This window comes from Nipponia nippon, unplaced genomic scaffold, assembly GCF_047370975.1.
Source record: "Nipponia nippon isolate SJK-2023a ecotype South Korea unplaced genomic scaffold, ASM4737097v1 scaffold_10, whole genome shotgun sequence".
Taxonomy (NCBI): Eukaryota; Metazoa; Chordata; class Aves; order Pelecaniformes; family Threskiornithidae; genus Nipponia; species Nipponia nippon.
Genome location: NW_028262291.1, coordinates 20,442,276 through 20,466,486, shown reverse-complemented (window position 1 = coordinate 20,466,486; position 24,211 = coordinate 20,442,276). Strand labels below are relative to the sequence as shown.

Sequence of the window (24,211 nt, the reverse complement as noted above, 5' to 3'; positions counted from 1 at the left end):
CCCCGCTCTGCGCATGCGGCAACGGCAGCACGGCCCGCGTCTCTCCATTGGCCTGCCCGCTCCCCGCCAGCCTGGCCCAATGGCAGCCCGCGTTGTTGAGGCGTGACGGGAAGAAGGCGTTGTCGAGGCGCCGCCCCTTCCCTTCCCTTTCGCCGCCCGGCTGCCATCGCGAGCGCACGTCCCGGGCCTGTCTCCCGCCCCGCCGCCTCCGCCCAAGTAAGCGCGCGGCGGCCCCTTCCCCCCGCCCCGCGGGAACGGTGCTTCCCGGTGCACCCGCTCCCGCCCGCCGCCGCCGGGGCTGGGGCGAGACCACGTCGGGGGGCGAGGGGGGGGGGAAATGGCGGCCATGTGCTCTCCCGGCCTGGGCCGGGACAGGCTGAGGCGAACGGCGCGGGGAGCCGGGGCGGGGATGGCGTCCGGGGGCGAGCAGGTGTTCGGGAGGCCGTGGTGCCGCTTTCGTCCGGGAGAGGCGTGCGGTGCCGGCGGTGTTGGGCCGGGCCGGCTGCTGAGGCCTTCGGGCCGCAGCGCCCCGGAGCCCGGCGCAGGGCGGGAGCCGCTGCGGCTTCGCGGTGTTTGATGGGCTGCCGTGTGTGGGGCCCCGTGCTGGCAGGAGGCCGGTACGCGGCCTCGCGTGTCGTGGGCTTGCATTTAAAAGTAGAGCAAAACAGTTGCAGCCAGCAGGGCGAGGTTTGCTTCCACAGCGAGAAGATAAACTTCCTGCGAACGTGTAATTAGATCGTTAGCGCTGAAGGCCCAGTTCTCTTGTTTTCCAGGATGCGTTACGTCGCAGCTTACCTTCTAGCGGTCCTCGGTGGCAACGAGTCTCCCACGTCAAAGGACTTGAAAAAGATCCTCGACAGCGTTGGCATTGAGACGGACGATGAACGCATGAACAAGGTGGCGTTGCCTCTTAATTCCAGATGGTCGTGTTCCAGCCAGTATCAGACATTGGAGCTGTTTCCTTGGCTTCAGTGTTTCTTCAGCTGCCTTGCTGTTAATCTAGCTTATTTTGTTCAGATGTTCGCTGATGTTATATGTGCGATTGCTAAATTCACTGCTTAGCCAATCAGAACTGTTTTTACAACATTTTTGTAGAAGCCTGGCTTTCTTATTTAACACCTGTCCTCCACAAAGATCTCTGTCAGTTGTTGCTGACTTCTGGCTGATCAATCTAATAATTTTCAATGGGATGGTGGCTACAGATTAATATGTACTGAAAATACGTTCTGTTCTGACGTAATGTATAGTTTGTGCTTAATATTTAATTTTGGCTTTTGGTTAGTATTGATTCAAAGTTAACACCTGAAGGCCTGGTTTTCAGTAATAAATTCTTATTTAGTGTACTGCAAAGAAGCATTTGTTCTGTCACCAAGAAACACAGGCAAATTATAACGTGGACATTAAAGGTATTCAATAATAATATGTAGGAAGATTTTGGAAATTAATGCTGAAATGGTTGTGTTGAAAAACAGGCTTTTTAAGAAGAGAGTATCTTAATTAGAGTGTTTCTTGTGATATAATAGACTTTCAGCCTTGTGGACTTAAAAATAAATGTCCATGGGGAAGAAAAAAAGCAAAAGAAAATGGTCTTATCACCTGGCCTATACTTGTATGCTGAGTGTTTCCAGAGAGGTGGAATGAAAAAAAACCCACCAAGTTACTTTCGCAGCTGGAGACCGTGTTTTACCATTGGCCCAACCAAACCATGAGTTGACTGAGCTGACAGCATCCTTATGGTTTGGGATGTTGGTATGAACTCGTGGTGCTTCTGTTTAAATGCCAGGTCTTTCAGCGTTGGATTGTTCACGTTTGTTTAATACTTTCATAAAGTAGTTGTTTTCTCTGATCCTCCAGTATTCAGAAAGCTTCTCTGGAATTTGTTTTGGTCATGATTAATTAACCCTTTTTTATTTGCATTGGCTGTATCTTAGACCAGTGTAAATCTAGTGAAGTCTTAAAAACACGTTCTTTCCAGATGAAGGAAGCACACAGGCACGGCATTTCACAGATCTCACACTCTGTGTAAGCAGGCGGTGCCTGTTGAAAAACTCTTAGTTAAAGTCCTTTGGCGATTCTGCAGTGTTCAGCACTGACTCCTGGTAGCAGGGACTCACCAGTAGGGTCTGTGGCATTCTCTTTTGGGTTTTGTTTGCTTGTTTTTTTAAAGTGCTTGCTTGCTTTACCAGTTTTTGTTCTGGTGTTTTGCTTTCCTCATCCCTGGTTATACAACAATGGTAGTAAAATTGAAGTTGGGACTCTCTGTTCCAGTGCAAGGATACAATAGCCGGCTTGGCTGTGACATTTGGTAGCGCTAGGAACAGGACCCTGTGGCTTTTGGTCTGGGGTCCAGTGCTTCAGGGCCTCCCAGCGGGTATTAAGCAAGATATGTTAACAGTTGCTCAGTGACTGACAGACCGTTAGTGGGGTTTCCTGATTGGCTCCACAATATCTGTGTATCCTTCTTTCTGCACAGTCTTTAGATTAATTATGAATTTATCATGACAGATTTCATTAAAAAGCTTTCACAGAAAAGCATGAAAGACTTAGCTGAAATTTTCATTTCAATGCCCTGTTCCTTCCACTGAGAAATAAGGAATGTTGGGGCTGTACAAGCAGCAGGATGGAGGCAATGCACATGATGATTAATCAGTACTTTTTTAAATGTAGCTTATACTCATGCTGTTGTGAAACTATTAACATTCAAAACTTAATTTCCACAGGTTATTAGTGAGCTGAATGGAAAAAACATTGAGGATGTCATTGCTCAGGGTAAGTACAGTCTCTGAGTGTCACAGATAACTGCCTCTACTACTTTGCTAACTTAGACCTGAGAGCGTAGAATTGCTGCCAACTCCCTGGTTGTTCGTCAGTTTACCTTTGCGGTTGAGGACTTCCATGCTGGATCTCAGCTGAAATGACTGAAATCCAGGTCCATTCTAATTCCCTGCAGGTTGGTGCCAGTACCTGCTGGGCTTCGCTTGTGGACCACACTAAACTGGAAAACTTAAGCATGTATGAGCTTACTGGTAGTTTGCTCATGATGTAGTTTTCTGGACATGTTGATCGGAGGAAGAATGAGCTGTCCTTCAAGTTCTCTGGGAGATTTTTTCTTTGCATTTACCCACTTGTATGCACCAATTATGTAAAACAGGAAGAACAGGCTGTTAAATGTAGATAAGTGTCAATTCACATGAAGGGTACAGTTACACCCTCTGCGATTAATACCAGCCTCTCTATACACATCTCTTCTAGAGCTCCCCAAGTCTGGCATTTCCTTTTCCCTAAGACAGGACCCTGAGTGCTGACTTCTGTAGAAGCTTGTGCTCTTACCTGCTGGCTCTTACAGAAGCTGGAACTTTTAACATTAATTGACTGGGTCATAAGGCTGAAATAAAGCAGAGCTGAGGTAGTGCAAAGATTTCCGATTAATTAATTTCTATTTTTTTTGCAACTGCGTTGGCACAAGGGAACTTTTAGGCATATATTTGCTTAAAGGTTGCCAGGACTTTGCCTGGCCTTGCTGTTATAAAGAGTAACTGGACATTTCTATCCGTGTGGTCTGAAGGCCTAAGTGAGTCATTATGCATGCGCTTACAACACACTTACGCTATCTCTTTCTGTAATACTTTTCCTTTAAACAAATTGTTTCCTAGAACATACTGACATGCATATGAAACATGTTTGTTTACTTGGCTAGTTTATTAGAGCTTGAAGTAACAGGGAATTATTTAGAAACTGATTCCTAGAAATTGGAATACAGGGAAACATACTGTGTACGCGACCTCTGAATGCCAAGGGAGCCTTGGTATGTGAAAGGCAGATGCCAGAGAACTAGCTAGCTTTCCAAAGATGAGCATAAACCAGAAGACCTAATATGAAAGGCGATGCAGTGGGATTCCTAGGGTGCTGGAGAATTTGTTTAAAATACTGTACTCTTTGCCATAAATACATCTTCTCCCCCCCCCCTTTTCTCCTGTCAGTGTGATCCACTCATTCCCTCACAGTTCTCTATACTGTTAAAAAAAAAGAGGGGGGGGGAAGCCAGTGCTGCCTACATGTTATTTTTTAGGTATATTGAAATTATGAATTTCTGGGCTATTACACTGTATTCAGAAAACATACAGTTTTTCTGTATGTGTAAAATTAGATGTTTGCCACTATTTTTATATTTCAGTTCTGGAAAAAAGATAGGGAACTTTGTGTACAGAAGAAAACTCACTATTAACGTGCTGTCAGTGTCTCAGGATAAGCCTTTGTGAATCTTAAACTCTTGAGGTTTTTTTCACAGAATAGTTTATACTTTCTTATCATGGGTGCAGCCTCTTGTTCCTTTCCGCTCATCGTGACAGGTTCAGTCCATGAGACATAGTATCTGTTTTTTCTGCACTCTCATTTCTCTTCCTTCTCACTTTACCTCTGTGCTTGTGATGAGCATTTAAATACTTTCTCTTCTGTCCCACTCAGGTAATGGAAAACTAGCCAGCATGCCGGCCGGGGGAGCTGTGGCAGTCTCTGCTGGAGGGGGCTCTGCTGCTCCTGCTGCAGCTGCTGCCCCTGCTGCCGGTGAGTATGCACAGAGAGGCGTTGTTACAGGGCAGCTCCGTTTTTCTCTGTTAAAATCTTAACAATTGAGTCCAAATTTCAAGGCTTTTCCACATTGGCAGTTCACTATGTGACTGAAGTGTAAACTGAACAGTTGCTTTTCCTTTGGGCAATCAGAAGCATTTGCTCTTTATCCACCTTAAGATTGGTCTGGCTTAGAACTGAGAATCAGACAGACTTCACTGTGTAAAGCACATCCCTTCAGTAGAAGTGTCTGTCCCCTCGGTGTTTGTATTTGGCTATCGAAAGGGAATGAGATGAACCATGGAGGCTGAAATACCAATGATACAGAAGCTGCGAACACCAAAATGTGTATCTTGAAAATCTGTGGTGCAAAAAATGTAAATACTGACCATTGGCTTGGTCTTTTTTTTTTTTTTTTCCTTCAGCTGAGGAGAAGAAAGAAGAGAAGAAGGAGGAATCTGAAGAATCTGACGATGACATGGGATTCGGCCTATTTGATTAATTATTTGTTATAGAGAAATTATTAAAATTCTTTGTTTAAAATGTTTTTTGAGTTTATTATTATAACCATACAAGTGCTATTGGATTCAGACAACTGTTCTTAAAATAGCTCTGACAAAGCTTTGACTTTTATCTCTATCTGAAACAGGTATGTGAATTTTATGATAAGCCATGGGATTCATCTCTCTTAAAGTACTTAGGAAAAGGCTAATGTGTGAACCTGGATGCTTGTTTTGACACTCTTGTTTCTTAAACAGTATGTGGAAGCTGAATCTACCTAATATTAACTTGAAGTTCTCCTCCACACTATTTTGCCATCCCAGTTACTCAGGAAAGAGTCCCATGTATTCAGCAATGAAAGGACTTTATTTTTCAGGATCTGTTTAATCAATTCCAAAATGTGAAACTGAATGGACAGCAGGTCTGAATTGGTCCAGAAACATCATTTCAGAGCTAGTTATAGTAATTAGTTTTTGTAAATATCTAAAAGTACAGATTTCATCACTGTGGCAGATTTCTAGGATCTAGGGACAACACCAATAAAATGCTTGACTGTGCTTGGATTTCTTGTTACATCCGTATGCTTAACATAGAATCTGTAACCAACAAAAATGCCGCATCCTGCTCTTCATGGGACGCTGAGATCAATGCAAAGGTGCTCTTCATACTGAATGGCTGTTCCAGGGGCAGCTGAACTATTGTGATATGAATCACCTTGATCTGAACAAAAAGAAACTATTTTATGAAGAGATTTTTGGAGAACTGAAACTGACCTCTGGTGTGCCCAGAGGAACACGTTAGCTTGGGAGGACAGTAAATTTTGCTTTTATGAAGTGTCTTCTGCTAGGAGATGGTTTTGGCAGGCAACTTACCCTGACCTCTACAGTGGTCTTTGGCTGTCACCGTAAGTAGGTAGAGTAGCACAAGTAGCACATGTGATCACATGGGATGATCTTCCCATGCCAAGTCTCTGCAGGTACTGTCAAAAAGAGGTGTCTGGAGCAGTCTGTACTGTGAAGCTTTTCTAACATAATTGTTTGGGGGGGGGGGGGGGGAAGGCAGTAGCTGATACAGCTATGTTGGTTATGAGTCATGGGACAAAGCACGGCAAGTACTTCTGAGAGAAGAGATGGGTGAAATCCAAGTAGGAAAAACTTACTTCCCTGTGGTGTACTGAGAGAAAATGCCCATTACTTCACAGCAGCCAAGGGAGAAGGCAGTTCAAAGTTAGATCGTCAGACCACAAAATGGCTGTGATTTATGCAACTTGCTGCCCTTCTGTGCCAGCTGCAAGACAGAGTTACAGGAGGTAAGAGTGCCAATACCTTTCATCTACTTTGTCTCTTAAGTCCTAGCATGGTGATCTTTGTGGTAGAGTAATGAAAACCGCTCGTGTTCCCTCTGCTTCTCTGTCAGACTCGTAACAGCTGTGGTTTGGCACTGGAAGGGGTGCAGGTATACCTGTATTTATTTCCTTGCTGATTTCTCTGTTTCAGATCACTGAAAAAGAGTGGTTCTTGGATGTGGTTTTACTGAGAAGTAACCCCCCATACACCCTGCAATATTGCCTTGCTTGGCCGCTGCAGAAGCAAAGTCAGTGTTTTCACAGGAAATAAGGGCTCTGTCACACCACTCAGCAGGGTTTTTCCATGCACAAAGGAATTTGGTTCAGTGGCACTGAGCTGTTCCGTGAGTTTTGCTGTGCCCAGGCCTGTGGGATGAGACTGAAACCTGTGGTTCCAGCCGCTGGCTACTGTGGTGAGGGGAGGACTAGAGCTACATCTGGACTAACTTGTTTCTTCCCCCTATTTTTCTCTGTCTTCTCCCTATGACCTGTTAAACCTTGAGTTATGGACCTGATCCTGTGCTGGGTGTCGTCTTATCACCTTTAAGTTCTTTCCTGAAAGTGCATCATTTTGGTGAAAACTTTGACTCAATCTGCTTTGAGAAAGAGAAGGACAGGTCATTTGGTAAACGGTTAGAGAAGAAACTTTTGGGGGCAGCTTTTGGAGAAAGCACTGAAAATACAGCATTTGTTACACTGCCACAGGGAGCCAATGTATTTTACATAACCGCCCTGTAGGTATTCCTTGTGAAGGTCAATGGACAGGTCTACTCCAAGATTTCACACAGATTTTACAGAATTTGCTAAAACGTCTGCATGGCAAACATTTCTTCTGAATGCAAAATCAAAGCATTTTAAGCTTTCTTCCCCTGGACCTATTTACGGGGCATTTGTCACCTGACGGCTTTGTACACGAGCGGTGATGTGCCTGGAAGTCTGTTGCAGACTTGTTTGGTGCTCTGGATGGGAGTTCTGCCATTCTCAATGAGCTTCAGCTGTGAAGGAGTTAGGATCCCTGCTCCTGCTCTGCGGACACTCTTCTGAATTTTCAAGTGTCACTGATGCTTTTTCGGACCTAGCAATGATTTCCAAAGGCAAGGGTAGTGGTGGGGTGGATGCGTTGTATTCCACGATGCTCTCGGAGAAAACTACTGCCTGCAAATACTTGGAGTGGTGGCCTAGTCGGTCCCCTTGCAGAATCAATTTTAGCTAGAACGGATTTTTCCTGACTTCTTCATAAAGAAAGGATCAAAAGCATTGAAGGGAAAGGAAAGGATAGCCTTGTGCCTGGAGATTACACTGGTAACTGATGATTACTAAATTGATGGTAGGGGAGAGTGATTTAGTCACAGGCCTGACATTGAAACGTGAGCTTTCCTCACTGGGACACAAATGCTGCGCCATCTCAAATCAGCTCTGACTGAAAATCATTCCTTACAAACACCATGGGGCAGGGAAAGTGACATGACATCTTCACTACTTGGAAAGCAGGGAGAACGTCCTGGACACTACTGGAAAGCAATAAGCAATAGCTCCCTGGGGCCGCTGTTAAATTGACTGGCTTCACTCTTACTACTAAGGCCCAGTTTTGCAAGCTGGTACGTGCAAGCAGCCCTGCTGAACTCAGTAGGTCTGACTTACGTAGGGCAGAGATATCTGCGGTAGCTTTCCCAGAAGGAAAATTCAGTCCCAAGAGAGGAGGACAAGGGGACTGCTCCATTGCCTCGGGAGATGCTCCTATGAAGCAAGTCCCAAGTGTTTGCCATGGGATTGTTCAATATACACAAACATCACAGATAAGAAAAAGACATCAAAGTCAGGCTTTCCAGCGATGTTAACAGCAGTCGAGTTGGGCTTCATGACCAGTGCCCCAGTCTTGCTGACTACAAGCAACAATACTAAAGTAACACGCTGAAGAAAACAGTGTAACAGACTGCCTGTCAGCTTCCCTTTAAAATTAATTCCCGTTGGCCGCTAACAACAAAGGTCTTACCTAAAAAAATAAACAGATTGTTTGCTTGCACGTTATTATCTCATATGTACTAACTGCTCACCATTCATTAGACTAGAAAACAAATGCAACAAAGAGAGAGTGCACGAGAAGCTGTCTCAGTGGCATCCCATGTAAGGGCACAAGTGAACTCGCATTGTTCTGACAGGAGCTTGATACACACAAAAAGCTGCCATGTAAATCCTGCTGACCTGGCTTATTGCAGGATTACGAGCAACTGCAGGATTATGGAAGTACTTTCTTATTGAGGAGAAAAAGATTAGTTTTGGGGGATAATTTATTTTTGAGAAAAACACAGTTATTTGCCAGCCTGCTAGTGCCAGTACCCAGGCAGCACTCCACAGGAGATAACTGTTCGCATGGTTTATTTCATTAACCTGTTTCAACAGGGCAGCATTCACCTCCTCAAACAGGTAACCTTGAGGGCCAAGGCAGAGTGGTGTAAACAACTCAGCATGAGATGGCTGTTGAGAAATCAAGCGAAACTAACCCCAGCATTGTCACAGCATTGTTTCTATTTTCCAGACATAGTAGGAACCTTAAGGTTTGTGAAATGCTGAAAAAAGAGGAAGCAGCGTTGGCTTGAGAACGAAGCTGTTCTTGTGGTTACAAGTGTTAGGGAGGTATTGGCAAACAAGGTTCAGTATTCAGTTTTGCCACAGATTTCGCTAAAGTCACAGCCCATTGTTCTTCTGCAGCACAATCCCTGTTCTGGAAAATGCAAGACACAATGTTTTTTTGGGTTTGGCTACATGGAAATACCTTTCCACATCACCAGAAGCATGGGGTGAAAGCACTGTGATTGTCTTGGTGTTAAGGGCCTTTTTAAGAGGGTCAAGGCTCAGGTGTGCCAGTGCTCACCTCTTCAGGTGGAGGAGATGAGGGCTGACAAGGGTTATGTAACCACACCAAATGCAAGAGAGGACAAAAGCGAGTAGAGGTATAAGATGAGAAAGAAGGGTAGGTACAGGGCATAAACAGAGGACTTCAGATAAGTGGAGTTAATTCTTTAGCTGCTCCAGGATGGAGCTAATACGTATCAAGGGTACCTCCTGGCAGCTGGGTGAGCTGGTGGGCTCCAGGGTAGGGCCCAGAAGGAAGATAAGGCTGGACTCCTGCCCATCTGATGGAAGGAAAGCACAAACATTTAATGATAAAGTACTCTGTCTGTAGAGGCTGGAGTACGAGGCCTAACTTGAGCTCAAGTATTGGATTTGCACAAAGGTTACCTGCTGAGTTTGGTTGCTTCAGCCAGCTGACTGTGAGGCAGCAGACTGAGGCAGTAGACAGCTGTTCTTACAGCCTGGATGGCCCCTCTATGGGGAGGGTACCAGCCTCCCTTTTATCCTTTGGAAGGACATTTGGAGTGGGAGCAACAGGAGAGGGGCTACTTGGATGACCTCCACTAGCAGAATTGGTGAAATTCCTGTGGGGAGGAAGGGCTAGCTTTGCCTAGTCCGAGAGCTGTTAAGTATAGGTATAACAGTGCCCCAAATGAGAAACTTCTGACCAGTTGTAAGAAAATTATATGTAAATAGATCTATGCCAAGATGAATTAAGTATTTTTTTTTAAACTTTGGTAGAAAGTGATTTTGCCCCATGTTGATTCTATTAAAAAACTACTTATGCTTTTTGTTCTGTACCCCCAAACCTCCCTGGTGCTGATCTTGCTTCCTTGCTTTGAGTTGAGCAGCTGCTTCTCTTGCTATGCTGATCCTTTTGATATCCCTGTAAACGTTCACACTTATCTAATTGTGTGAATGACTGTAGTCTGTATTGTTTATGACAAGGGGATCTTTCCAGCTTCGGAAATCTATTTTGATCTCCTAATAGCACTGGCCTCTCACCCAGTGCTGCTCTGTGGCGAGCTGATACGCCATGGGCTTCTCTGCACCAAGAGCTTGTGCAGGAGCACTGCTGAAAATTACTGACCAAAGGTAAGAGTTCTGGTGAGCTCAGAGGCACGTAGAGAAAACTGTGAAGAGAAAGTTAGCAAAGCTAAGTAACTGTGTATGTTTTGGTGAGTTTAGAGGCAGAGAAAGCTGTTAAGACAGAGAGGTTGCCTTTCTCTCTGTTCTTGTGCTGTAGCTGTGCTGAGCCTTGCCTCCCTCTGGCTCCTCAGCTTTTTATGAAACGGGAAAGCTTTTCCCTTCCTCTCGTGTTTCTTGTCCATCTCCCCAAAACCAAAGGACTGTACCTGCAGGAAACTCCAAGAACTTGGGGCAGAGGCCTCCAAGAAACAGCATGTTTTTTTGGGGGGGAGACAGGCTGCTACCCTGGTACACGGCAAGGCTTGGGGTGCTGTGAGGAGCCGTAATCCTCTCCTTTCCCCCTCCTCCTCGAAGGAACTGGCTTAGCCTCTGCCGCTTCAAGGAGGCGCTGCTATGGCTGCCGCGGTTCAACAGGCGGCGAATAACCGCAATGCCCAGGGGGTCCGGCCTCCCCGGGCTGAGAGAGGGGGTTCACCGGAGGAAGGGTTGGAAGGAGGGGCCGGGTGCTTCCCGCCCAAGGCCGGGGCCTGCGGAGGGGCCGAGCTGAGGGGCGGTGTCGACACCGCCCCTCAGCTCGGCCCCTCCGCAGGCCGAGGGCGGGCCCGAAGGCCGGGCCGCCTCATATAAGCTCGGGGCTGCCGCCGGTAACCCAGCGGCAAACCCCGCCGTGCTAGCGACTCCTTCCTTCGGTAGCAGCGTCTCCCGGCTCTCGTCCTCCGTCCCGCCCGCCCAGGGGCGGTGTACTGTGAGAGGAACCCCGCGGCTTCCCCTCCCCGTCGCGGCTGCTTCTTCGCCCCCGCACCCCCCCCGCCTTCAGCGGGGCGCGGAGGCCATGTTCCCCCTGGACTCCACCTGGAATATCTCCTTCGCCGGCTGCGGCTTCCTGGGGGTCTACCACATCGGGGTAGCCAGCTGCCTGCAGGAACATGCCCCCTTCCTCGTCGCCAACGCCAGGAAGGTCTATGGCGCTTCAGCCGGGGCGCTCACCGCCACCGCCCTCGTCAGCGGTGCCTGCCTCGGTAAGCGTGGGGCGGGCGCGGAGGCATCGGCGCGGCGGGCGGCCGTGGGGCGGTGCGAGGCCGGCCTGAGGTGCCGGCGCTGTCACAGCCAGGCCAGCCGGCTGCCGGAGCCGGGCGCTCCTTCGCTCCTTGCCGTTGTTGATACTAATTTTCTAATTACAACAGCATCGGGGGTGGGGGTGGAAATAGGGCTCCGCCTTCCTCCGCGTTCTTCCTAAATGCATGTGGCGCTCTGTTTTTAAGGCCTTTACCTCAGTATTCCCTCACCCCGCTTCCTCGTGGGGTGGCTGTGTGCCTCAGGCTGGGGTCCGAGGGGGTGTCAGAGGCACCTCAGCCCCGTGGGGTGGTGAAGCATGTGTCCAAAATGGTCCCCTGGCCCCCATGGGATGGAGGGTGGGTGCTGCTGTGCCCTGCAGGGCAGGTGTCCGCAGAGGGGACGGGTGCCACATGTCAAGAAGGCCCCTGATGGTAGGAAGTCAGCACAGGGTCCTGGTTTTGATCCCCACCATGGTAATGTGGGCTTGTGAGGGCTGGGTTCCTGGGGTTGGGTTGCTTGAATGTAGGTCTGGTGGGGCTGTTGGTGAGGAGAGGAGCTGACCGCTCGCCGTGTGGGCACCGGCTCTTGGTGGCTGTGAACAGGAGGCGAAGCAGCTGGAGATGGAGACATCAAGCAGTGTGTTGCGTGTACGGGTTAGAGTTGAACAGCATCTTCAAGTAACCAGGAAATCTCTCTCTATTCTTTCGTAGCATCTTTATTTCTGGAAGAGGGTTATTCCTGGGGGTGTAGGGCACTGGGGAATTTTTTTGCCCTCTCCAAGAGCTAGATCTCCAGTTTAGGTAGCTCTTATCTCTGTTTTCAAGTTACAGAAGAAACCTTAAAAAGTTATCTCGGAAGCAGGCACCCAGTGTAGTCTGTCCCTATTTAGGGCATGTCTGGGGAACAGCTGAAGAGAATGGTGTGTGATGCTTCCTGTTCTTTTGCTGTTTTGAAGTTCAGCTGTTTTACATATGGGGGGGAAAAGTCAACAAACATGTGCTAGAGTCTGTACTTGGAAGCTTGTATTTTGAGAATAACAAATGCAGAAAAGTATCTTAAACTTGAAAGGGGAATGTGGTGTGAGAGAATCAGGTATATCTACTTAGTCTCAGAGAAGTATGAGCGTCTCCTAGAGCCAAGTGAAACCAGAGCTGTTTACTGCCTGAACTCCTCTCACCTTGATCACAGGTGTCTTTCCACGGCACTCCCTGTTCTTTAGGGACAGGTAGAGTTTTGAGATGTAGCCTTCACGCAGCAAAAGTTAGCTTTTTCTGTGTAGTTACGTTTGAAGTTTCCCCCTTCTTAGGGTTTTGTTTACAGAAATACCCAATGAAGTGTAACCGTTGCTTCTGGAGCTTGATGGGAAGCTCTTACCAGCTGTTCAAACCCCAGTCTGGGATCTCAAAGGCTGTAGTCATGCCATGGTGCCAGCTTTTATTGTGGACAAGGGAAAAGGCCTCCTCTAATTCCTTCTCCTGGAGGAATCCATTTGCTGATAGCTGCCAGGGATTTGGTTGCTTCACTTGCTGTTGCTTCTGTTGAAGAGGTGCCTGCCCAATTAATTCCCTAACTGGGTGGTCCCTGTGCTACTCAGAGGTGTGGCACGAACATGAGACAGGCTGGCAGTAGTGCCCAAATCCTTTGCTTTGCTCAGATGCTGTTATAGTGCTGAGCAAGTCTGTTATCATGTCTACCTTGTTCTGGCTATTTTCTATGTCCCAAGCGTCCATGGTGCACTAGGCGTTGCCCTCAGGGAGTTACCCAACCTGGTAGAGAGCTTTCTGTGAATCAGGATTAGAATAGATTTTCTCACTCCATATGAGGTACAAGGGGAGGAGGCATGATAAAGAGGACTGAGTTAGGGGCTACCTTCTAGGCAGCATTCACCTCCCTCCTGAAAGAGGGCAAATCATGCTGTTTAAAGCTAGCCAAGGCTTGGATCTTGGGTGTTCAAATTCTGTCTTAAGTTTGACTTCTCTGGGATAGTTTTCTTTTGACTCTGCCTGTGTGGCTGGCGTATATCTGGGGTAGAGAGCAGCTCTAAGGCGACAGGGCTGACTTCTGAAAGTAAAAGGAAATGGGGTGCTTGGTTGGGGCATAGTATCGCTGCACTTTGTCCCTGTTGTAAACCTTCCTGACAGTGCAGATTCCGGGCTGAGGTCCAGGGGTTAGAATGAAATCATAGGGAAGAAGGGGACGGGGCAGAAGGTACAGCTGCAGCCTGTGCTAGGAGAGCAGTTCATCCTAGTACAGGCTGTTGTAGCATCCCGAGTATCTGTGTTTGCCATGCAGCTGGTTTCTGTCTCAGAGTAGGTGTAATAACCTGTGGGCTTTGAAGCTTATGGCAACTGCTACCCTGCACTGTCTGTTGCCCTGTCTCTCAAATTGGAATGCTATATAGTATTTCTTGATGGATGACAAGCAGAGGGGAATTTTGCAGAAGCCTTGCTTATTTGGCTGTGTGTAGATAATGTTAGTGCCTTCATCCATCTGTACTTGGCTCTGAAATCAATGAGACTCTACTGTGCAAAGGTAAATACTTCCTGGGGGGGAGTGGAAAAACCTCTTCCTTTGTGGTTTTTCTTTGGTTCCGATCCTTTGAGACCCTGATCAGAGAGAACAGAAATTTTCCTGGACTTCAGAGTGTAAGATGCCCCTTAGTGTGTTGGGTTTGTTTGTGTTTTTTTGTTGCCCCCTCCCCCCCCGTTTTCCTTCTGGCCTTTTCGTCTGTTCAGCTTGCCTCTGAGCCAATTCTGAATTCCCTGAATTAAGACCACACTGTCATCATTTGTATATGGCAGAAAGGCTTTGCTAACACTGAACTGAAAGCCCTGACCAAATGATCTGCCGCCTTGAGAGCTCAATGTGGACTTCTCGGGCACATTTGAGAATACCAAATAACACAACATTGGGCATCTATATGAGCTAGACAGAGGACCTTATTTCTAAATAAGAGGCCAGGAGGTATTTATGGTCTGATATAACCTTGCCTCGTTCTTGTTAAGCACTTTACCATTAAGTTGTAGGGATCTTGGATTTATTCTCCAGGGCTACAATGGTGGTATTGTCCCACATCTGAAGTGCTCTCTCCAGGTTTGAGGTTCTTCTGTTCACTGTCATGAAAAAGCATTGCTGTTTTTTCACTAGAACAATGTGTGTGGCTATCAAGGTGCATCGGGCAAAGTCTGGCATGTTTACAAGTTACTTGACTGTGCATACTGCGGTGTTGTACCATGAATCACTTCTTGTCCTGAGGGTTTTCTGGGAAATGGCACTCTGTCATGCCTGTGTCTTCTCTTTGGTGCTGTTGGAGTTCAGCACACCAGGAAATGCCCCTCTATACGCCAAGCAACTGAGAAGTCCTTTTGTGCTGGCTTTGCAGTCTTCTCCTTATGTGTACCTGAGATTCTGCAGTTTTTCACAAACTCTAGGCCTGGAGCTATGAGTATGCTTACCTGTCTGAATAAATCCTTAAGTCACTAGGCCTGGATAAGTAAAACTGACTTATATGACTTGATGAGACTGTCTTTTTTTTTTTTTTTTTTTTTTTTTTTTTTTTCTTCCAGTCACGTATAATGCTAAAATGCAGCCACTGTCAGATTCTTAAATCTTTAATACAGAGTAGGGGATATATTTTTGTTAAGGGTCTTGAATCATCTCACTCTGGTGAGCTGTATGGGATTTGGTGTGCCCGCTTTGGAAGCGTAGCAGCCTGGATGAATGATGGGATGTGAAGCTGTAATCACTGAAAAGCTGTTTTTGAGCTGATGCTAAGGTCCCGGACTGTGCTTGTGATTCATAGTTAACCAACAGCATCTCAGTTGTCTGTGTAGCGTGTGAGTATTGTCCTATACATCTCTCATCTGAGGGTGGGTTGGAACTGCTGAATTGCTTCTTTTTTGGGGGGAAGAAGCGGGTTCTGCTGTCAGAGGCAAAGCTGGCTATCAAACCCCCATCTGTGGGAGTTAGCTATTCTCCGAAAGCATGACAATGTCAGCAGAAAATGATAAAGCAAGCTGAGGGGATGCTTCTAGTACTAAGAATACAGAAAGGAGGCCATATATCTGCTAGATTGAGCAGTGCTGTCTGGGGTGTTCTTTGGAGAGCAATTCCTGGGTTGTTTACAGGTTTGGGTTTTGTTTGTTTGTTTGTTTGGGTTTTTTTTTGCTTGGTTGTTTTTTTTTTTTTTTGTTTGGTTGGTTTTTTGAACTAGTATCTTAGCCAGGACTCTGTTTCAGACTTGACCTGAGATGAAGTAAGTTATTTGACATTCAGGTTTGCTTGTCAGCTGTAACCATGTGACCACCAGGAAATACACTGCTGAACTGTAGAGACTTTTTCCATTGGGTAGCAGGAGGAAAAAACAAACCGATCAACCAACCCTCTTTTACCTTTTGAAATTGAGATAATGAAGGACAGCAGCATCTTAAATGTTGTGCTCCTGAAATTTGATTATGTGCGTGCAACGGCTTAAGGACTGGTCACGGAGGTTATTTTCTCTGTGTGTGTGGAGTCTAACACCAAATCCCAGATTGAGAGAGGGAAATAAATCAGCTTAGTCTCTATAGAGTCCTCAGAGCAATGCCAGTTTGTGCTGGCCAAAGTGTGAATCGTGAAGCTTATCCTAGGGGAAGTATATGTGATGCTGTCTTCTGTGGCTGTGTGAAGAGCTCTATAGATCTCCTCAGGTACACGAAGGAAAGCTTCATAGCATCTGTGGCCCCTCAAAACTTGAGTCCCTCCCTGCACAGGAGATTGTCATTTGTATCTCCTGCAAAGGCCCTAGCTGGGGAAAAAGTTGTTGAGCTCAGCAGCCCCAGCACAGTCGATGGAAGGAGAGGCACCCCTATGTACACACATGGAGGCGTGGATGTTATTCATGGGGAGCCTCCTGGCGCTCCCTGGAAGTGGTAAAGCTGCTGCTTCTTTCTCTGGTGGAAAATGGAGGTGGGTGGGGGGATGCTCTGTGCTGACGTAGTTGGAAATGTTCACTGGCTTGGTGGAGAAGCTGCTGTACCTGGATCAGTGCCATCAGCGGTCACAGGGCTGCAGGCTCGGGTATCCAGATGAGTAAGCTGGCAGCCAAGCAGCCAGAGCACCCTGCAATACCCTTTGCTGGGAGGGAAGGAACTTGTTCCTGCTGTCTGCCTGGCTCTAATAAGGAAGTTCCCGTGAGGAAAGGTGCTCTTGCAGGCATCTCGTTGGATGAGTGCAAGTGAAGCCAACCAGCCACTCTTAGCAAAAGACAGTCATAGCAATGCATGTGTTCATTCTTTTGTCACCCCGCATAGAGAGTAGGTGTGCAGAGCAGCTTGGTGCCCAGCCTTGCTCCATCAGCCGCAGCAGCTGTGCAGTGTCATGGCAACAGCACAAACGATCTTTGCATGGTCATTCTTCTGGCCCATAATTTCAGCATCTCGCTTGAACTTGTAGCATGTCCAGGCTGTTCCACTTCTTTCTGCCTCACCTCCCAAAACTCTTCAAGGTACCTGCAAGTCCTCCCTATAAAATACAAGTTGTTGTTGTGTGTTCTTCAGGGTCCTATGTGTGGTTATTGATTATGTTTGAAAGCTTAGTCCTGATAAATCAAAAACTTTCCTCAGATTCCTTGCTCTGTCTTCCACTTCCAAACTCCTGCTGCTGTAGTGGTTACAGCAGCTCTGCCTGCGTGTCCGGTAGCTGATGGTGTGTGTTTCCTGCCTGTCAGAGGGCCATGCCGCCTTCTAGCATGGTGGGCTTGGGAGTGACTGTACTCTGATGCTAGCTCCCTGCTCGCTCTGGGCTTCTCCATGTTTCCCTCTGTGCCCTCCATGAAGCAGGGATGAAGTGTTCACCGGCCTGGCTGGGAGAGGATTTTCAACTCTGCTGTGCTTGCTTTGTACTGTACTTGAAGAGGACCATGCAAGGGCTGGAGAAATGGTAATTTGGTCAGCATTCCTTCTTTCTGTCCATCCTTTGGGGATGGACAAGCCTCCTAATTCCAGGGCCTTTGTAAAAGCTCAGAAATCTCCTACTCAGAGAAGCAGTGTGAGCAGGTGACACCTTGCTCTTCACGAGGCAAACCCTGCTGTTGGCTGGATTCCGAGCTGGTCGCGGCTCTCCCATTGAATCCTCTGCACTGCTACACTTTCGTTGCCTAGCTCTAATACTCGGCCTCTTTCTTTCTGCTAAGTGTTCTTTGGACTTGAGGTGAAAGTCAGGATGTGCCTTCAAGAATCTGGGAGTCAGGGAGCTCATGTATGTGTATTTGCTTTGGGCTGTCTTCCTTGTCAAGCAGGCGTAAGGCACCAGAGAGGGCAAGAGCTGGTGAAAAGGAGGGGTAGAGGAAATGACTCCATGTAGAAGGCCCTAAATAAGTCTGTGTCCTTGGGAAAAGGCAGAATGTGTCCTGGAAGTGATAGGGTCTGGGGCAGTAGAAAATCCCTTCCAAGGAGCACATGGAAGGGAGAGGGAATTGGTGAGCCTGGGAGTGTAGAAAAGATGCTGGAGGGCTCTGCCTGTTGTAGCTACAAAGGCTGGAAGAAGGGAGGAGAGAGTTTGGCACTTGTGATACAAGAGCTGCTTGTGACAGGCCTGATCCCTGGGGTTCTGCTGGTCTGCAGCAGAGTGTGTCTGGGAGAGCTGCCCTTAGTGTTCCTTGAGAAAGAGACTCTCCCCAGCTGAAAGGCTCAGAACAAGCCAAGCTCCATGCGATCCCAGTGGTGACAAGTCCAGGTGGGTGGCATGCACTTTGTTCTTGGCGCTTGGGACATGTCAGGTGTAAAAGCTGGTAGTGTTAGTAGAACGCAGGGCTTTGTGCTTCCCTTTGGAACTTGCCTAGACCTGAAACTGCGGTGCTTTCTGGTACAGATAAAGGCCAAATCTACACTGATGGCTTCTGTCTGACAAGTCATCTGGAATCAGCAAGCTTAATGAAGTCTCTTCTGCAGCTGTTTCCCAGGTTTTGGCTATGCCATACCTGGAAGATTTCTTCTGAGAATAAACCTTTCTCTTCCTCTTCATACACTGCAGCTTGGGTGGATACTGGTTTTGGAAGCCTTTTGGGTTAGGATTTAGAGGATTGAGTACCATTTCAGCGTTGGAGGCTCTGGCAGTGTCTCTGAGCTGCTGCTCCTGTGGATTATCTAGTTGAGCATCCTGAAGTAGAGGAGGTGGCATCTGAGGGTGTAAATGAATCACGGAGCTCTTTACATATGTTAATTACAAGAGCTGCTCTTGCCAGCTTCATTGAACGCTGCTGATTCAGGGCTGGGCCTGGTAAGAAAGTTATTGCAGCGTATCATGGAGGCAGGGTGTGGATTCAGGCTGCCATAGTTATGGCACGCATGAGAAAGTTAGAGCCCTGTTTCAGAGTGGCCTGTCAGCAAAGGGGGAGTTACACTGATTTATCTAGCCCAGTGTTCTTACATAGTGGGATTGGTAAAAACTTCTTTATGGGAACAAACTAACCATTTAACTACTAGCCATGCTTCTGCACACAAAAGTGTTCATTCTGTGTGTGTGAGCTTCAGATGGACACTGCTACATCTGTCTTGCTGCTCTCCTTGCTTGTGCACTGCTCAGCCTTGCAGGAAGGGTTGAGCAGAGGCTCGTCCCTTGCAGGGATCTGTGCAACCCTCTGTGAGCAGCTTCTGTCCTGCTCACGTGGCTGGTTTCAGAACCCGAATCATCTTGATGCCCAGGAGTTGTGGTTGGGGGACTGCTGCTGACGTCCATGGAAAAAAGGTAATGTCGGTCTCCAGATATTCTTGTGTCATGGCTCCCAAGAAATGCAGCCTGCCTTGCGGTCTGACTGAAGATGCTTCCCAAATAAGTTTCATCATCCAAATGAGATTCCTTCTAGAACAAAATGCTCATGCCTCTTCTGAGGGCTGCTTTGGAACAAAGCTTCTCATTCTCGCTTCCTTGCTGGTAGCAGGCTCTGCTCATGCCATGGCTAGTGGGGAAAAGTTCAGGGGTGTAAGGCGACACTTTACATGCCTGTATGAGATGGAAGGGCAAAGCGGGCACAGCAAGCAGTGTGCTCACAGGTGCATGGGAAGTGCTTGGCAGTTGGAGGAGTTGGCTAGCTGTGTAAGTATGAGGGAGCTAGGAACGATGCAGGCTGAGGGCAGAGCTATTCCTTTCATTCTGTGGCAGGGTGAGGCAGTGGTCTAGAAGCCATGCGTGTGTACAGTGAGAAAGGACGGGGGAGGAGGAAGATGGGCTGCCCTTTTCTGCGTGACAGAGCCAGCCATGTCTCTGGTAACATCTCTGCTGAACACAAAACAATCGCTGCCTGCAAGCGTGCAGGAGAGCATTTAGCAGGTGTTAGACCAAAAGCCACCAAAAGCTGTGTGTGGGCCTTGCTTTGGTGTTGGGGAGCCAGCTGAGGGTGATGGCTAGTGGGTGATAAAGCTGAAGTGATGCTGGCATAGCAGCTATTTCTTCAGGCTCTGGAAACAGAAATGGTGACTGCTTGATCCACTTTGTCATCATCAATCTGTGGTGCAGGTGCCTGGCAAAGGTATCTACTGTCCTGTAGCACTGGTCTCTCTTCTTCCAAAGCATCTTGCCTCTAGTGATACCTCCCCTGTGAGGCGGAAACGGCGCGCTCTTCCTCTAGGTGTGTGGTGCCATCCTGCAAACTGACCCTGAGAAATGAGTAAGGAGGGGGTGTGTGTAACATTGTGCATGTAGGTGAGACTTGATCCTTCTGCACCAGCTCCTGTTCAGAATAACAACCACTGGAAGCTTTGTGCTAGTGGTTTTCACTCGGATGAATAAAGCAAGAGTTCAATGTGGTTCAGCTTTTGCCTCTGTGCAGGGCAGAGGAAAAAGGCAATTTTACATTATTACAGCATGTTTTTTGGTCCGTTTCTCCTCTCCACTAGCTTTCTCTTGCTGAGTACTTGCTTTTAAAAAGTGATCCAAACCCCAGCATTGTTCTGGCTCAGAGCAAGCAGCAGGGATCTGACCTGCACCATCTCTTACTCTGTGAATCCCCTTTTCTTGTCACCCCATGCAATTTGGGCTGCACTGTAGCATTGGCAGGGATTGGTGGATGGATGAGGACAGGATGTGGCTTTCAGTACAGCTTGCCTGTGGTCCTGAGCAACTTTTCCTTTTCATGTACTGTTATACCACTTAATTTCTCTAACACAATGAACAGAAATGCAGCATTAAGCCTCGTATTAGGGAATTACAGTGGAGAAAGATTAGGCTAGTGGGGATTGCTGTTGTGGTTGTGACAGAATGATCCTGGCTGCCTGCCTGAACTGAGCTGCCTTTTGGCCTTCCTATTGATTGTTTAGCAGTAGCAGCTGCACTGTTTTCTGATTTGTGTTGCAAGAGTAAATGCTCCAGTCCTGGCCGCAGAAACAAGTGTGCCTTGGCTTACAGAGCATCAGTCGCCTCATGAGGCTTTGGTGTGCTGACACTACATTAAGGCCAGTGTGAAGGTTTAGCTTAGAGACATAATCAAGCCTGGCAGCTCTTGTGCCTGTTCTCCCAAAGCCTTTTTGCTTCTGCACAAAGCAGACCAGCCTACCTTAATGTGATGAAGTATGAATTGTGCATCTGCACTTTGGCACATGAGGGTCCTACCCTGTAGGTTAGGTACCAGTGGGTGGACAGGCAGGCAGCAGTCACTGTGGGCTGCCTGGTGAGCTGCTCTGTGCAAGAGGGAAAAACTGGGTCAACTTAAAAGCAGATCGTCTCCTTATGCTCCCCACATCCAGGATATGGCAATAGTTCTGGTTCATCTGTTAACTGGTATCCAGACCACACAAAATAACCATCTCTTTTGGCTCAAAGGGGAAAAATGGCTCCTTTTGGTTTGGCTTTATTTGAAAAGATAGTGATCAACAGCTTTTTGCTTTTTTCCCAAATTTTACTTAAAGTAGAAAAGTAAACATCTTGGGGACAAACACGTTAATAAGAGGGAGGCTTCTGGCTCTGAAGCAGCTGCAGGTGATCTGGATTTACTTAGCCCTCCTGCTGCAGGCTGTGTCTTGGCACTGTTTGTGTCTAGACTTCGCAATGCTGAATACTGAGAATCTGAGCCAGAAAGTGTTGTGGGCTGAGCCCTTCCTTCAGCATCTGCCTCTGGCTGTGAGAGCTGCCCCTACCTGAAAAGCTGTCTCTTCCTATTGGTGTTTCCACTGCTCCACCTGCAAGGTCAGAATAGGCATTGCTTACCATAGCGTGACAGGGATCCCTAGCAGTTACTCCGATAGGGTATGTATCAGTGCCTCTCACTCTTGAACAAAGGGGGAGAAAGACCATTATTTACAGCAGGTGGCCAGGCTTTCTAAGAAATCTCCTTTGCAAAATCATTTGCTTATTGAGCTTGGGTTAAATCCCTGCACAGAGCCCCTGATGGGAAGGGTTACACAGGGAACAGCCAGTCAAGCAGCAGGGCTGTCTGCAGACTGAGTGGGTGTGTGTTGTGGGGGCAGTTGTGTTTGCTACCTATATATCGCCAAAAAAAAAGAAAAGCTTCCTTTCTGTATCTCTTATCTGGAGTCAAGTTGGTTGAGCTGTTTCTTATCTGATGGCAAAATAGTAGGAGAGAAGGACTGAGTGAAAACCTTAAAATAAATATACCTCAGAACAACAAAATTTAGGGAAGTCCCAGAAGAACAGCTTGTTTTCGTACATGGAGTTGCTCAATATTACTGGTTTACGGGAAGATGTGTACAAATGTGAAAAGAATTGATCCCTTTAGAGGTTCCACTTCTAGCTGCCATCCCCCAGCCTCAAATATTTTAAAATGGACATTTTTGATTTGTGTTAAATAGTGGGAGTTATACAACTTCTGGCAAATGAGGGATAGGTATCCTTTCCAGACCCAATGCTTTTAGGCATCTGTCTAGGATTTCACACTGAAACTAAAGAGCTGTTACCAGCTGTGGGGTACACCTATCACCTGAAAATGTCTTGCAAGGGCAGATCAAAAGATATTGCTTTCACTTTATTTCCTGCTGGCATGAATCTGACATCCATCTGGCCTCGCTGATAGGCAGTCAGAGAACATCTTGGGTCAGATTCCCATTCAGCACAAGCTGGCCTTTATTCAGCTTAGCTCAGCTGAAGGTCTGTGGTTCTTGCTCTCTTGGGACAATGAGTGGAAACCAGGTTGCTTCAGTGTGAGTGTGGGAAGAGGAAGAGAAATCCAGCCAAGCAGTGGGATCTTTCACAAACTGAGGTCACCGCCCACAAGAACGGGGGTTGTCCTTGGATCACCTGTGCATTACTATGCACTGCTCCTTGGGGTGAATGAATGGGCGCTTTCTGGCGGTCTGAGCTACCTATGAGGAAACATCCAATGAAGTTCTCTGTTAATTATTTTCTGGATGTCAGCTTGCAAACTTCTGTTTCGGCGCCTGTTGTTTACAGCTTTATGTTTTTGGGCTGGTGACAGGACTGTGTTATAATTAGGACTGTATCATCTCCTGGGAGAGGCCAGGCAGGAAAAGCATGCGCATTGCTTACTCTCAGTATTCAGAGAAGAGGCAGGTGCAAGAGCTGTGTGTGCTGAGCTGGAGCAGCTTGGGGATTTGTGCCCAGGAGGAACACAGGACAGCTCTCCCGAAACCCATGCTCATCATTAGAGACTGGATTTTAGCTCTTCCATGGATGAGGTACAGGAACAGCTGAAATAGCAAGGGACAGGCAACCAATCTAAATGAACCTTGTGGGAGAGCATGCTAGTAAATTCCTTCTGACTCATCCTATTCCTGAATTCAAGTCTGGACTGCAGTCTACCAATGGGAAAAATGAGAACTTCAGTGATGCTCAGCAACTATCTGAGTTGAAAGCGAAGTGTGAAGATCATAGCTGGGGACTCTTGCAGGGAGCATCTGTGCTGAGCGTCACACAAACATTGCTCCAACAGATAGCTAAGCAGAACGTATGCAGCTCCAGAATGAGGTCCCTGGTTATGGTACACAGGAGCTGGCTCCTGTCCTGAAAGTCTTGCAGTCAAAATGGCTTGGTCATGCCATCCCAAACTAACAAGGCATTGGGCTCTCCAGGTGCTGGAGGAATGTCAAAAGCACCTGTACTTCCTTCTGCTAGCTGGCTTCCTTTCGAAGCTTTTGGTATTGGTCTGTCTGGCCAGCGGAGCCTTAGTTGGGGAATGGGACTGAGGAGAGAGGAGCGGTGCCTCGCGTGTTGCTGATGTGTAGGAAGGAGTCCCTTTAAATTCTTGTTGGTGCTGAATGAGAAGCAGGTTTAGCAGGGATTTGCACAGTTCCCTGCCTGCTCCATTAGTCCAGGAGAGGTATGGCATCTACAGTCTGGGGTGTGACCTCTCTGTGCATGCCTCCTACCAGCAGGGACAGGAGATGCTGTCCCTACATCCATTCACTGTCTGTGCCATCCTCTGTTCTCCATCCCTGTTGGAGAGCCTTTCCTTTAAGCTTGTATCCTGTTTACTGCTGCACTAGCCGAGGAGCAGGAATGTCCCTGGCATAGAGGGTGATCTTTGTGCCGATGTGGAGCTCTTCCAGAGTGAGCTGCAGTCACAGGAGCCGCTGGGTGGAATGGCCAGAATGCCCCTCTCCCTCTCAGCCTCTGCTCCTATTTTTGTTTGTGTCGTAGGTTCCCTCCCACTTGAAATACTTTATGGGTCAGCTGTCCTTTTGCTGGCTGGCAAATGGATATCAGTGTGGTCTAACGTCAGCAGGTGAGCATCGTGGTGCCCTTGGTGCAAAAGCCCTGCTGCTGAAGATGCGGGTCTGAAGAGGCCCTTCTTCC

General features: G+C 47.5%; 2 protein-coding genes and 1 non-coding gene across 3 annotated transcripts in view; all 3 read left to right on the top strand.

Annotated features, from left to right (window-relative positions):
- Positions 1-72: 72 nt before the first annotated feature.
- On the top strand, positions 73-5,113 carry RPLP2 (ribosomal protein lateral stalk subunit P2). The gene is made up of 5 exons (XM_087745851.1): positions 73-216; positions 774-897; positions 2,721-2,769; positions 4,465-4,563; positions 4,992-5,113. The coding sequence occupies exons 2-5, from the start codon at positions 775-777 to the stop codon at positions 5,066-5,068; spliced, it is 348 nt and encodes a 115-aa protein (XP_087601977.1). The 5' UTR covers positions 73-216; position 774; the 3' UTR covers positions 5,069-5,113.
- Positions 2,928-3,060, top strand: LOC148057109 (small nucleolar RNA SNORA52). Its single transcript, XR_015702084.1, has one exon. It is a non-coding gene; the product is annotated as a small nucleolar RNA SNORA52 (small nucleolar RNA).
- A 5,918-nt stretch (positions 5,114-11,031) lies between the features above and the next one.
- PNPLA2 (patatin like domain 2, triacylglycerol lipase) overlaps positions 11,032-24,211 on the top strand; it is a 31,520-nt gene continuing 18,340 nt past the window's right edge. Inside the window, exon 1 of the mRNA XM_009470330.2 lies at positions 11,032-11,433. Coding sequence (XP_009468605.1) covers positions 11,247-11,433 — 187 coding nt within the window. The 5' untranslated portion in view covers positions 11,032-11,246. The remainder of the gene's footprint in view (positions 11,434-24,211) is intronic.

What these genes read in the sequence shown, in the direction of transcription:
- RPLP2 (XM_087745851.1), top strand. Translation starts at nt 775, where the DNA reads ATGCGTTACGTCGCAGCTTACCTTCTAGCGGTCCTCGGTGGCAACGAG. An exon ending in ACGATGAACGCATGAACAAG is followed by an intron (nt 898 to 2,720) that starts GTGGCGTTGCCT and finishes TAATTTCCACAG; the next exon opens with GTTATTAGTGAGCTGAATGG. An exon ending in TGAGGATGTCATTGCTCAGG is followed by an intron (nt 2,770 to 4,464) that starts GTAAGTACAGTC and finishes TGTCCCACTCAG; the next exon opens with GTAATGGAAAACTAGCCAGC.